Here is an 11942-nt window from a genome sequence, read left to right as displayed (position 1 = left end):
CGTGGTAAACAGTCAAACCCAATGGCTGTTCACCCCCCTTGGTGGCGAGCGGTGTCTCAGTGACGCGCCGCCACCGAAGGAACAGGGATGCACGCACACGATCGTGCACATTCCCTGTTTAAATGGGAGGACTTCATATGACACCCTACCGCCACAAGAGCCCCGCCGCCTGGCCATAATTTGATGGCAACCAGTTAATCTGGTCTACAGCATTATACATTGAATCGATGTGTTACATTTACAACATTCTTTTCCCCAGCATTGTCCCTCTTGTGTTCAGTTCAGGTTTTAAAAGTAAAATGTAGAGTTTTGGAGAAAACATACACAATAATATTCCAGCACTGGAGGTCAGTATGGCGAATATCTCCACAGCCACCATGTATTTCCCTCTGGTGCTCAGATAGGCCGGGATCATGGCAATCCAGACACTGCAGAACACCAGCATGCTGAAGGTGATGTACTTGGCCTCATTAAAACTGTCCGGTAATGTCCTCACCATGAAAGCCAGAGCAAAACTCACAGCTGCCAGAAACCCCATATAACCCAACATAAAGTAGAACCCGATAACTGACCCTTCATTACACTGAATGAGGATCTTCCCAGGATAGGAGTCCATGTCATACTCCTGAAATGGTGGAGAGATGGACAACCAGAGAATGCAATTCATAACCTGAGTGGATGAGCAGAATAACATGACTGTATTGGGAAGTTTGACTCCCACCCATTTTCTACAAGAGCTTCCAGGTCTGGTGGCTTTGAAAGCAATGAAGACCATGATGGTTTTGGCTAGGATAGAAGATGCTGAGATGGTGAAGGGAATTCCAAAAGTGACTTGTTGCAGCATACAGGTAATATCCACAGGACGGCCAAGGAACAGGAATACAGAAAGGAAGCTCGGTATGAGGGAGAGGAGCAGAATGAAGCTGAGGTTCCGGTTATTGGCTCTGACTATGGGAGTGCTCCGAAACCAAACAAATAGTCCAAGTATAAGGAGAGATGTTGTAGCAAATATGACTGAAGTTATAGAAAAGAATAAAACTAGAATATCCCCCTCATATGATAAATATTCATAGACCTTGTCAATACAAATAGTTTTAGCTTTGCTGGGCCATTCATTTTCAGGACATTTCTTGCAGAGTTCACTGTCTGTAGAGTAAAAAATAAGTGAAAATAGCATTAGCATGGCAGCTATTTAACAGTTTTAAATATTAATTTCTGTATTTTTCCTTAACCACTTGACCTCCAGAAGATTTACCCCCCTTCATGAGCAGGTCATTATTTGATCATCTCTGCGTTTTTTGCACTATAAACAAAAAAAGACCAACAATCTTGAAAAAAATGCTTTCTGCTTGAAAACATTCAATAAATATTTTAAAAAAAAAAATCGAATTTCTTCAAAAATGTAAGCCAATATGTATTCTGGTACATGTTTTTAGTAAAAAAAAATAAAAATAAAAAATAAGAATAAATAAATATATATATACCCTGTTTCCCCTAAAATAAGACCTAGTGTGATTGTCTGCAATAAAAGCCCTACCCCCCAAATAAGCCCTAGTTAAAGTCCTTGTAGGTCTTCTTTTCAGGGTAGGGCTTATTTTTGAGGAAACAGGGTAGGGCTTATTTGGGTGGTAGGGCTTATTTGTGTGGTAGGGCTTATATTGCAGCCAACACCGACAATCAGGCTAGGTCTTATTTTAGGGGAAACAGGGAATATATATATATATATATATATATATATATATATATATATATATATATATATATATATATCCCAATAAGCATATATTGAGATTTTATGGTTTATGTGAACTGTGGTGTACAAAGTGTGGTATATATTTATGACATTTTTATTTTATGTTTTTTTCTAGTAGTGATCAGCGACTTATAGAGGGACTGAGATATTGTGGCATATAATCTGACACTAATGCCGCATACACACGTAGCGAACTATCCGGCGGACTTAGTCCGGCGGACTTCCCACCGGACTGTTCACCGGACTTTCCGAACGGGCTACTTGCCCACACACAGCACTTTTTTCAGCGGACTAATACGGCGTACTAAGTCTGCCGGACTATGCGCCGTACTTTTGAAATGAACGGACTCGCCCACGCACACGGAGGAAAGTCCGCTCATTTTGAGCGTGTCTCCAGGTAGGCGGTGCCCGCAAAGGAGATGTCGCTGGCCCCGCCACCTGGTATGGACTTAAAGGAGAACCCCAACGCCGAAAAAATCGGCGTGGAGGTTCCCCCCAGGTCCACATCAGACCCTTGTCTGAGCACGCTACCTGGCCGGCCAGGAAAGGGGGACGAGCGAGCGCCCCCCCCCCCCTCCTGAGCCATACCAGGCCGTGTGCCCTCAACATGGGGGGTGCCTTGGGGAAAGGGGGGCCACGCGGCCCCCCCTTCCCCAAGGCACCCCCCATGTTGAGGGCACGCGGCCTGGTACGGCTCAGGAGGGGGGGGGGGCGGTCGCTCATCCCCCCTTTCCTGGCCGGCCGGGTAGCATGCTCGGACAATGGTCTGATGTGGACCTGGGGTTCCCCTTTAAGTCCATACCAGGTGACGGGGCCAGTGACGCCTCCTTTGCTGGCCCCGTCTACCTGGAGACGCGCTCAAAATGAGCGGACTTTTCTCCGCGCGGGAAAAGTCCGCTCATTTCAAAAGTACAGCGGACTGGCTTACCAACGCCCGGATTGTCCGCCGAAATGTGAGTCCGGCAGGAAGATTGGAGTGCAAAAATACTTTCTAGGTCCGCCGTACTTTCGGGTAAAATAAGTCCACCGGAGGCTACACACGGGGGGATTGTTTGCCGGACTTTTCCACCCGATTGTTTGATTGTGTGTACGCGGCATAACTGACACTTTTGACACTTTATACAGTAAAACCAAAAAGGACAAATGTAGCGCTAAAAAAAAGTAAAAATATAAATAATGAAATATAAAAAAGAGTCCACTAGAGTTCATCTGAATGAACAATGGATTCTCGGAGCTGGAAGATCAATCCTGCATGGAGAAAAGCAGCAGACAGCTGTGTATAGATGAATGGTAAGGTCCGGATAAACTGGTATGATGAAATACTCTTACCGGAAACGATGGACCTGCGTGTCAGCGACACCAGATCGTACGAGCATATAGCGATAATCGCTTGGAGCGACTGACTCTGTGAGGTCCTTCACTATCCACGAGCGTCCAAAGGGATCGACATCAATGAGGATCAGCAGACCAAGAGGTTGACAGCCAAGGCATCCAAAAAAGTGTTTCTCCGAACGGTCAAGCATAAGGAACATAAAAGAAAAAAAGGCTCCCAATGGTGTAGAATCAAAGGTATCGATGGGCATTTTTATTTCAAGAAATTCCAAATACATAAAATAAGTATAAAAAATTTGATCACATGATTAAAAAGCAATATAGAAGGCGTGAGAAGCAACCCTACGCGTTTCGTCTGAAAATAGGACTTCAACTGGGGCATCAAACAGCTCTCCCATATTGCTAGACTATATATATACTTATACTCACTAAGTGCACCAATGACAATGCCCAGAAAGGTCAGTGAGCAAATTAGCCAATGAGAGAGGTCACAACCAACCATGCACCAATATCGGTAATAGACATAGGACACCAGAATATATCTTTGTTAATAGATCAATCAATCCCCACAGAGACCATATAAATTCCCCCAATCATAATGAACCTAAAAGTAAAACCAGATGTGTCATATTTAGACTAGCCAATCAAGAGCCCGTTTAGGGTAGTTAGATCAAATCACCCACTAGAATTGTCCAATAGTGAGTGGACTTATACGTGCCCCATCCGAATCTGTATTCTCCAGAGGGGGCACCATTAAATCATGTGAGGATGGTTATATAAGCGTTCCACCTGCCTGCATGGCGTGGAACGCAAAAAGAGTTTTTCAAAAATGCCGCCTGTCAGTGTCTCCCCGCCTGCGCTTCACACGCCTACCTGGCGTGGAACGCAAGTGGCGGAAAATGGAAGAGGAAGGACGCGTCACTTCCGTTCGCGCCAGGTAACAAGTAACACAGGACGCGGACGATGGAAAATGGCGTCACTTGAGCCTGCGTGCCACCGTGTGTGGAGCGCATGCGGAAATGACGTCGTCCCGGAAGAGAGCCCAGCCACGCGAGACACAACAGTCTCAAAATAGGATGCAATAGACTCAGTCCGCCCTCCAACTCCACCCAATGGGAAACCACACTAAAATGGATAAATATTAAAAAAAATAAACAATCAAATAAAAAATAAAAAAATAAGGACATGAAATAAAAAATAGAAATGCTTTTTTCCATGCAGGATTGAGCTTCCAGCTCCGAGAATCCATTGTTCATTCAGATGAACTCTAGTGGACTCTTTTTTTTATATTTCACTATTTACTGTATATTTTACTTTTATTTTAGCGCTACATTTGTCCTTTTTGGTTTTTATGAATTATTGTCACATTTGTATGTAGCTGCTGTACGCAACTTTCCACCACAATTTTAGCGCAGTAATTATTGCGTTTTTCCTTGTTACATTTTGACCTTGTTTATTGCTGCTATTGCTATTTTTTTGTTAATTTTTTTGTGCACTATGGATATATTTGAATATAGGACCACTAGAGCACTTAAAACAGATGGAGTGTTTGTAACCACAAGTTCTGATTCAGAAATAGGTGGGATGTTCACTAGATTAAAAAATCTGATGACTACTGAAATTCATCTCCAATGGGATCAAGCTTTCCTGGAACAATGCATTAAGGAGAAAATGGTTCCAAGGGGACTCCATTGGGATGTATTTCCCCAACAAGGAGATTCATATATAGACTCCTGGTTCCGTTATTTTAATGAAGTGGGGATTACACTCCTAGGTTTCTTGAATGAAAGGAATCAAAAAAAATTGTCTGTAATTGACAAAGAAATCAAGGAACTTAAGGATAAATTATCCCCTTTTAGCACTACATCTGAATATATTTCCCTTTCCACCACATTGAGAAAGCATTTGGAGAAAGAGGAAAAAGATCAACGGAATAAAAAACAAAATAAATATAACCGTGATCTTACTGACTATAAGACAAATTTGGTCTTCGGTTGGCAAAAAAAAGCTTGCCTCTGCAACACCAACTCAGAAGGGGGTCCCTCTAATGGAGGTTACCCAGCCTCATACCCCTGCAGTCACCAGGAGGTTACTTCCCGAACCTTCAGTCCAAGATAGACCTGGTATGGCATACTATCCCCCACAGGCTCCAAGGAATAGAGCCTGCAACTTCTATGAACCCAATAATGGTCCCCACCCAGGGATAATCCCTTATCCCTCCTATCATCCCATCAATAGGGGAGGAGGTGGGAAAAATACCGGTAGAGGAAAACCTAGAGGTAGGGGAAGAAATTCTAACCATAATGAAACCAATAGGAGATCTACATCGGATTGGCATGACCAATGAGGGGAGTATAGTCAAGAGAGGTACGAATATGATTATTCAACATGTACCCCGATTCATACTCAGAATAGGTTTTTCCCGTTACAGGGTAAACCACCCCATACTACATATCAAGATACATATGGACATGACAACAGAGATGAAGACCTCTGTTCACGTTCACCTTACAGATATAATCAATCCCAACCTGGGCCTTCTTACCAATCAGGTTTTCCAGGGTCAAACCAAGAGTATTTGGGAAGTCCTCCACGAAAAGAGGCACTCGAGGGGGTAGGAGGGTCCAAGGCAAAAAGAAAAAGAACCTATCCGGCCAAGGCGTTTTCAATCTAAGTTTGGTTACCTTTACAGACGCAGAGAAGTCCGTGTTAGACAGGGGCCTTAAATATGTTCCCCCTAAGACGTTGGATAAGTTCTCCACTTTTATTGATGTCCAGAAATTTATCAGAAAGTTAAATATCCAATGTCACTTTTTGTCTTGCCCTTCCCAACCCCAGATAAGGCGTGCAGGTGGGTATGTACATTCAGGTCTTGCCAATCTGTCTTTATTCAATCCCCCTGGTACTATGGCTCCGGCTATCAGTGTATTCCGGAGTCTTGTACTGAAAGATTTAGATGGATTGCCAAAGAAAAAGGTTTATGTTGACCCCAATCTTAAAAAGGGTCTCAAATCTCTTTGCAAACAAAAAAATCTGACTATACGCCCGGCCGATAAAGGGGGTGCTATAGTCATATTAGACAAAGAGAAATATGTGGCTAAGATGGACGCAATCCTAGATGATTGCAAGACATACAGTCACCTTAATTGTGACCCTACCACCAAGTTTAAAAACTCCTTATTGGGACTGGTTGGAGAGGGTTATTCCTTGGGCATTCTAGACAAAAAAGAACGCAGTTACTTGGTTCCTTCAGTGCCCCGTATTCCAACCATTTACTACCTCCTTAAGGTACATAAAGACCCAGTTGACCCTCCTGGAAGTCCCATAGTCAGTGGCATTGACTCGGTGATGTCCAGGATTGGGAAATATGTAGACTTCCATCTCCAACCACTGGTTTGCCGTATGCCTTCATATTTGAAGGATACTGGTGACACCATGAAGAAATTACAATCCATTGTTTTCAAACAAGGTATGATTTTGGCAATGGCTGATGTGGCCTCTCTTTATACCTGTGTTCTCCACCATTTGGTGTTTAAAGCCGTAGAATACTATCTTCACCAGAATACGGCTTTACCCCTTCTTTAACGCAATTTCATTCTCGATCTTTTAAAATTTGCTACTCAGCATAATTACTTTTGGTTTAACGACAAATTATTTTTACAAACCAAGGATGTGTCTATGGGGGCAAAAATTTGCCCCCAGTTTGGCCAATCTCTTTATGGCCAAATGGGAGGAGGATTTCGTCTATGCCCTACAGCCACCCAAATTGGTCCTGTGGGCTAGGTACATAGACGACATCCTCCTCCTGTGTGATCATACCTCTCTTGATACTTTTGATACTTTCATGACCTCTCTCAATGGGAATGATAGAGGTATTAGCCTGAGTTATGAGGCTAGTACTACCTCCATTCACTTTTTAAATCTTGAGATTCGAACGGTTGACCCCCACCTTGAATTTAAGACCTACTTTAAACCTACCAACCAGAATGGTTACATTCCGGTCGATAGCTGTCACCATCCTTCGTGGCTTAAGTCTGTCCCTCGGAGCCAGTTTCTTAGGCTGAGGGAAAACTGCACAAAGGTAGACGATTTTCATGCACAAGCGATAATTTTAAAGAATCAATTCATAGAAAAAGGTTATCAGTCCCTATATCTAGAGGCCGAAATTGATAGAATATCTAAATTAGATAGAGATTTTCTCCTTGTACCCAATCAGCGAACTGACAATGGAAATAAATTTAAGTGGTCGTTTTTGACGTCATACTCAGTCCAATCCAGACAAATTAAAAACATCATTCAGAAACACTGGAATGTACTTCTGAGTGATAGGATTCTGAGTTCTAGCATTCCGAGCAATACGGGAGTTATTTTTAGGGGGGCTCGTTCCATCCAGGGACAAATTGCCCCTAACACCATCGATCCACCTAACATACTCCCTTTTTCCAACACTGTAAGGGTTATTATCTGTGTCGGAAATGCAATGTTTGTCTAAACAATGTGTGTGGTAGATGTAAAAGCGAGACATTCACATTTATGGTCACTCAACGTACTTATCACATGTAACATTTTACCACCTGTGCAACTAAATATATTGTGTACATGTTGACGTGTCCCTGAAACAAACAATATATAGGCCGCACCATTCGCACGTTCTCCATTAGGGTCGGTGAGAATTTGGCCAATATAAGGGGGGTAAGACCAACCAAGCCGTGCCCCGTCACTATTCAGAACATCATGGCCAAGACCCAAGTGGAACACAGTTTGTCATAATTGACAGACTTGTTCCGCACTGGAGGGGCGAGTCTCGCATACGTGGCGTATCCAGATTAGAAACTTTTTGGATTTTCCACCTCAAGACTTATTCACCCTTCGGCTTAAACGTTAAATGGGACATAAATTGATTTATTAATAAGTCTTGAGTGTCAAAATAACTTTTCCTTATCCTTTTTTTTTCTCTCTCACCTTTTCATCCATTATTTTCCTATTTTCCTATTATTCTTTTATTATTATTATTTTATTATTATCCTATTTCACTTTTTCTTCCATTACTCATTTTTCAATTTCCATTTCACTCTTTCACTCCATTATTTTCCCATTATTTTATTAGTCTCTTATTATTACTCTTTTATTATTTTATTTCACTTTTTCATCCATCATTCATTTCTCAATTCCCATTTCACTTTTTTATCTATTATTAATTGTTCACTTTTCATTTTCTTTTTCACAAATTTTTTACTTTATTATTTATTTTTACTTCATTTTTCTTTTTCATTATTTATTTTCCATTTTTTATTTCATTTTTCCCATTATTCATCTATTTTGCATTTCTAATAAATTTTTCTATTTTTTATTTCATGTCCTTAATTTTTTATTTTTTTATTTGATTGTTTATTTTTTTCAATATTTATCCATTTTAGTGTGGTTTCCCATTGGGTGGAGTTGGAGGGCAGACTGAGTCTATTGCATCCTATTTTGAGACTGTTGTGTCTCGCGTGGCTGTGCTCTCTTCCGGGACGACGTAATTTCCACATTCGCTCCACACGCGGTGGCACGCAGGATCGACCATTTCCCGTCATCCGCGCCCTGTGTTACTTTTTACCTGGCGCAAACGGAAGTGGCGCGTCCTTCCTCTTCCGTTTTCCATCGCTTGCATTCCACGCAGGGTAGGCGTGTGAAGCGCAGGCGGGGAGACAGTGACAGGCGGCATTTTTGAAAAACTCTTTTTGCATTCCACGCCATACATGCAGGTGGAGCACTTATATAACCATCGCCACATGGTTTAATGGCGCCCCCTCTGGAGGATACAGATTCGGATGGGATACGTATAAGTCCACTCACTATTGGACAAATCTAGTGGGTGGTTTGATCTAACTACCCTAAACAGGCTCTTGATTGACTAGTCTTAATATCACACATATGGTTTTACTTTTAGGTTCATTATGATTGGGGGAATTTATATGGTCTCTGTGGGGATTGATTGATCTATTAACTTAGATATATTCTGGTGTCCTATGTCTATTACCGATATTGGTGCGTGGTTGGTTATGACCTCTCTCATTGGCTATTTTGCTCACTGACCTTTCTGGGCGTTGTCATTGGTGCACTAAGTGATGATAAGTATATATATATATATATATATATATATATATATATAGTCTAGCAATATGGGAGAGCTGTTTGATGCCCCAGTTGAAGTCCTATTTTCGCGTAGGGCTGCTTCTCACGCCTTCTATATTGCTTTTTAACCATGTGATCACATTTTCTATACTTATTCTATGTATTTGGCATTTTTTGAAATAAAAAGCCTTTTTTTCTTTTATGTTCCTACATGCTACTTGCTCCTTATGCTTATTGACCGTTCGGAGAAACACTTTTTTGGATGCCTTGGATGTCAACCTCTCGGTCTGCTGATCCTCCTTGATGTCGATCCACTTAGATGCTCGTGGATAGTGAAGGACCTCACAGAGTCGGCCGCTCCAAGTGATTATCACTATACGCTCGTACAATATGGTGTCACTGACACGCAGGTCCATTGTTTCCGGTAAGAGTATTTCATCATACCAGTTTATCCGGACCTTACCATTCATCTATACACAGCTGTCTGCTGCTTTTCTCCATGCAGGATTGATCTTTTTTATATTTCACTATTTATATTTTACTTTTATTTTAGCGCTACATTTGTCCTTTTTGGTTTTTATGAATTTTTGTCACATTTGTATGTAGCTGCTGTACGCAACTTTCCACCGCAATTTTAGCGCAGTAATTATCATGTTTTTACTTTATACAGTAATCTGTGCTAAAAATAGGCAATGTCAATGCACTAATGACACTGGCTGGGAAGGGGCGATAAAAGGGTTAGCTGTGTGCCTAGCCAGTGTTTTTGTGTACTGTGTGTGCTGCTTTTACTAGGGGAAGAGATGGATTTATTCTGCACTTTGCAGGGATGCAGAATCCAACCCCCCCCCCCCCCCTTGTCAGAACAGAGATCTGCCTTGCTTACATAGGCACAACTCAGCTCTGTGTGTTTTACTGATGATCAATGGGTGCCAGCAGACATCCAGTACCCAGCACCCGCAGATCGGCTTCTGCTGTGTTTAATCACAGCAGAAGAAGCCTGCTGGTTGGGCATGTGCACCCCCTGCAGGTGGAAGTGCAGAATAATGTATATATGTGATCCGGCACAGGGGGGCTGCTCTGTAGCAGTAAATCTGTTAAAGGGCAGTCTGGTGGTTTGCCTTAAAGGTTTTTGTAGTTAAGATGGTAATGTTATATATGAATTAAAAGTCATACATTTAAAAAAAAAATTGGGAACAATATACAGAATATGTTGAATATCTCAAGAAAGCTTTAGTCATAAATAAAGTGTGATGATGCCCTACTAAAAACCAAAGAACCTTCAGCCCCAGTGATGGCCATGACACAGTCTATCTGTAACTTTAACATGTATGTAACAATAACATTCCCGTATTTTACACTTTTGGTCTCTTCAGTGAAATAATTTTCCAGATAATTTCTTTTAGATAAGTGCAAACATGTCGGAGGCTTTCTCAGACAGACAGGAGGAGGAAGGAGTTCCCAGTTGCTTGCCTGAGAAAGCCTCCAACACTCCCAGAAGGGTCAGAGGTAGAAGAAAAGTACAGAAAGGAACCATCAGTAATCATTAATTTCATACAATTTAAGGAGATGTTCAGCCTGCAAAGTGTAAAGTGTGTACAGAATCAAATTAAAGGACTTTAAATGCTTTCATTTTCTAATTCAGTAACAGAGTTTATACTTAAAGAAACATAAAGCTTACTAGAATGGTTTGATATTTCTCCTTCTGAACATGGAGCACAATTATAACAACATGGGTGATATCCTTCTCTTACAGATTTTCGGAAGCCTGGAAGACATTCCTCGGAGCATCGACCTCTTGGGACCTGAGATAATATAGAGCTATATGATCTATTCAAGTGCAAAAGTACAGATGTAATAGTGTAGGTAAGCCAAGCTCCTGATGTTTAAAATGATGCAGCATGTACAGTATACCTTGGTGGAAACACATGGACCATTCCAGAAGGTGGCCCCTCATTAGTCTGAATACCACAGAATATGCTCCGAACCAGAAGTCAGAAATAGACATCTAGGAGTACTAGCAAAATCCTTTCAGGATTACAGCAACAAAACTATCAGTACAAGTATAAGTGCTGCTTTAGAAATCCAAAGAGCAAATCAACCGCATTTGACCACATTTTAGTTTCACTCATACATAAACCCAGAAGCGCCATGTTTTTTGTTTTTTAGTAATTACGGTATTACTCAAAACTTTTTTTTTTCTTTACAGTCAGATGAATTCAAAAGGTCTGGATAGAATCTGCCCGTGGGTGAATACTGACGGCCATTCCACTCCAAAGTCTTTTATCTTCTTCTGTACACAGGAGTCGGGTCCTTCTATGAGTGTCTATGTCCCTGTCTGTGTGATGATCTAATCACCATGGAATGAGTCAGGGAATGTTGGCCGTCTATGAACAGGATGGGGGGAGGGGGTTCGGTTTTGCCTGGAGATGGGCTTTAGGGTAAAAACTAGTATGTTTTTAAGTTATATCGTTTATAAGTTCTGGATCAGCTTCCCCGGTGTAACTCACCTTGTCTCCTTTCCATGATATTCCCTCTGGTTCTAGTGTAAGTTGCTGACCCTCTGAGAGGGACCCATCAAAGTGACCAACAAGCATCCAATCAGTGATATTTCCACCTTCAATTCTTGTAATCCAATTTACAATTTCCATTGGGCTGGGCAGTTCTCCTTTATCATTAAAAATCATGACCTTGCCATTCGGATCCTTGTACTGGACTTCTTTTACATAGCGGGACAGCTTAA

General features: G+C 41.6%; 1 protein-coding gene across 1 annotated transcript; it reads right to left on the bottom strand.

Moving 5' to 3' along the window:
* Positions 1–238: 238 nt before the first annotated feature.
* Positions 239–5423, bottom strand: LOC143941287 (vomeronasal type-2 receptor 26-like). The gene is made up of 2 exons (XM_077463323.1): positions 5345–5423; positions 239–1014 (listed from the first exon to the last, which is right to left on the bottom strand). Exons 1-2 carry the CDS (start codon positions 5421–5423, stop codon positions 239–241), a joined length of 855 nt encoding a protein of 284 aa, XP_077319449.1.
* Between the last annotated feature and the right edge of the window lie 6519 nt (positions 5424–11942).

This window comes from Lithobates pipiens, unplaced genomic scaffold (genome assembly GCF_037356315.1).
Source record: "Lithobates pipiens isolate NorthernLeopardFrog02 unplaced genomic scaffold, aLitPip1_a1.2 Scaffold_3, whole genome shotgun sequence".
Taxonomy (NCBI): domain Eukaryota; kingdom Metazoa; phylum Chordata; class Amphibia; order Anura; family Ranidae; genus Lithobates; species Lithobates pipiens.
Note: the sequence above shows the minus strand (reverse complement) of the source record. Positions and strands in the feature narration are given on the sequence as shown.

Bases quoted from the DNA above. Each gene is read 5' to 3' on its own strand.
- LOC143941287 (XM_077463323.1), bottom strand. From the start codon at position 5,423: ATGCCAATCCGATGTAGATCTCCTATTGGTTTCATTATGGTTAGAATT. The intron at 1,015-5,344 runs GTATTTTTCCCA...CTATAACTTCAG, and splicing joins CTCTAGGTTTTCCTCTACCG to TCATATTTGCTACAACATCT.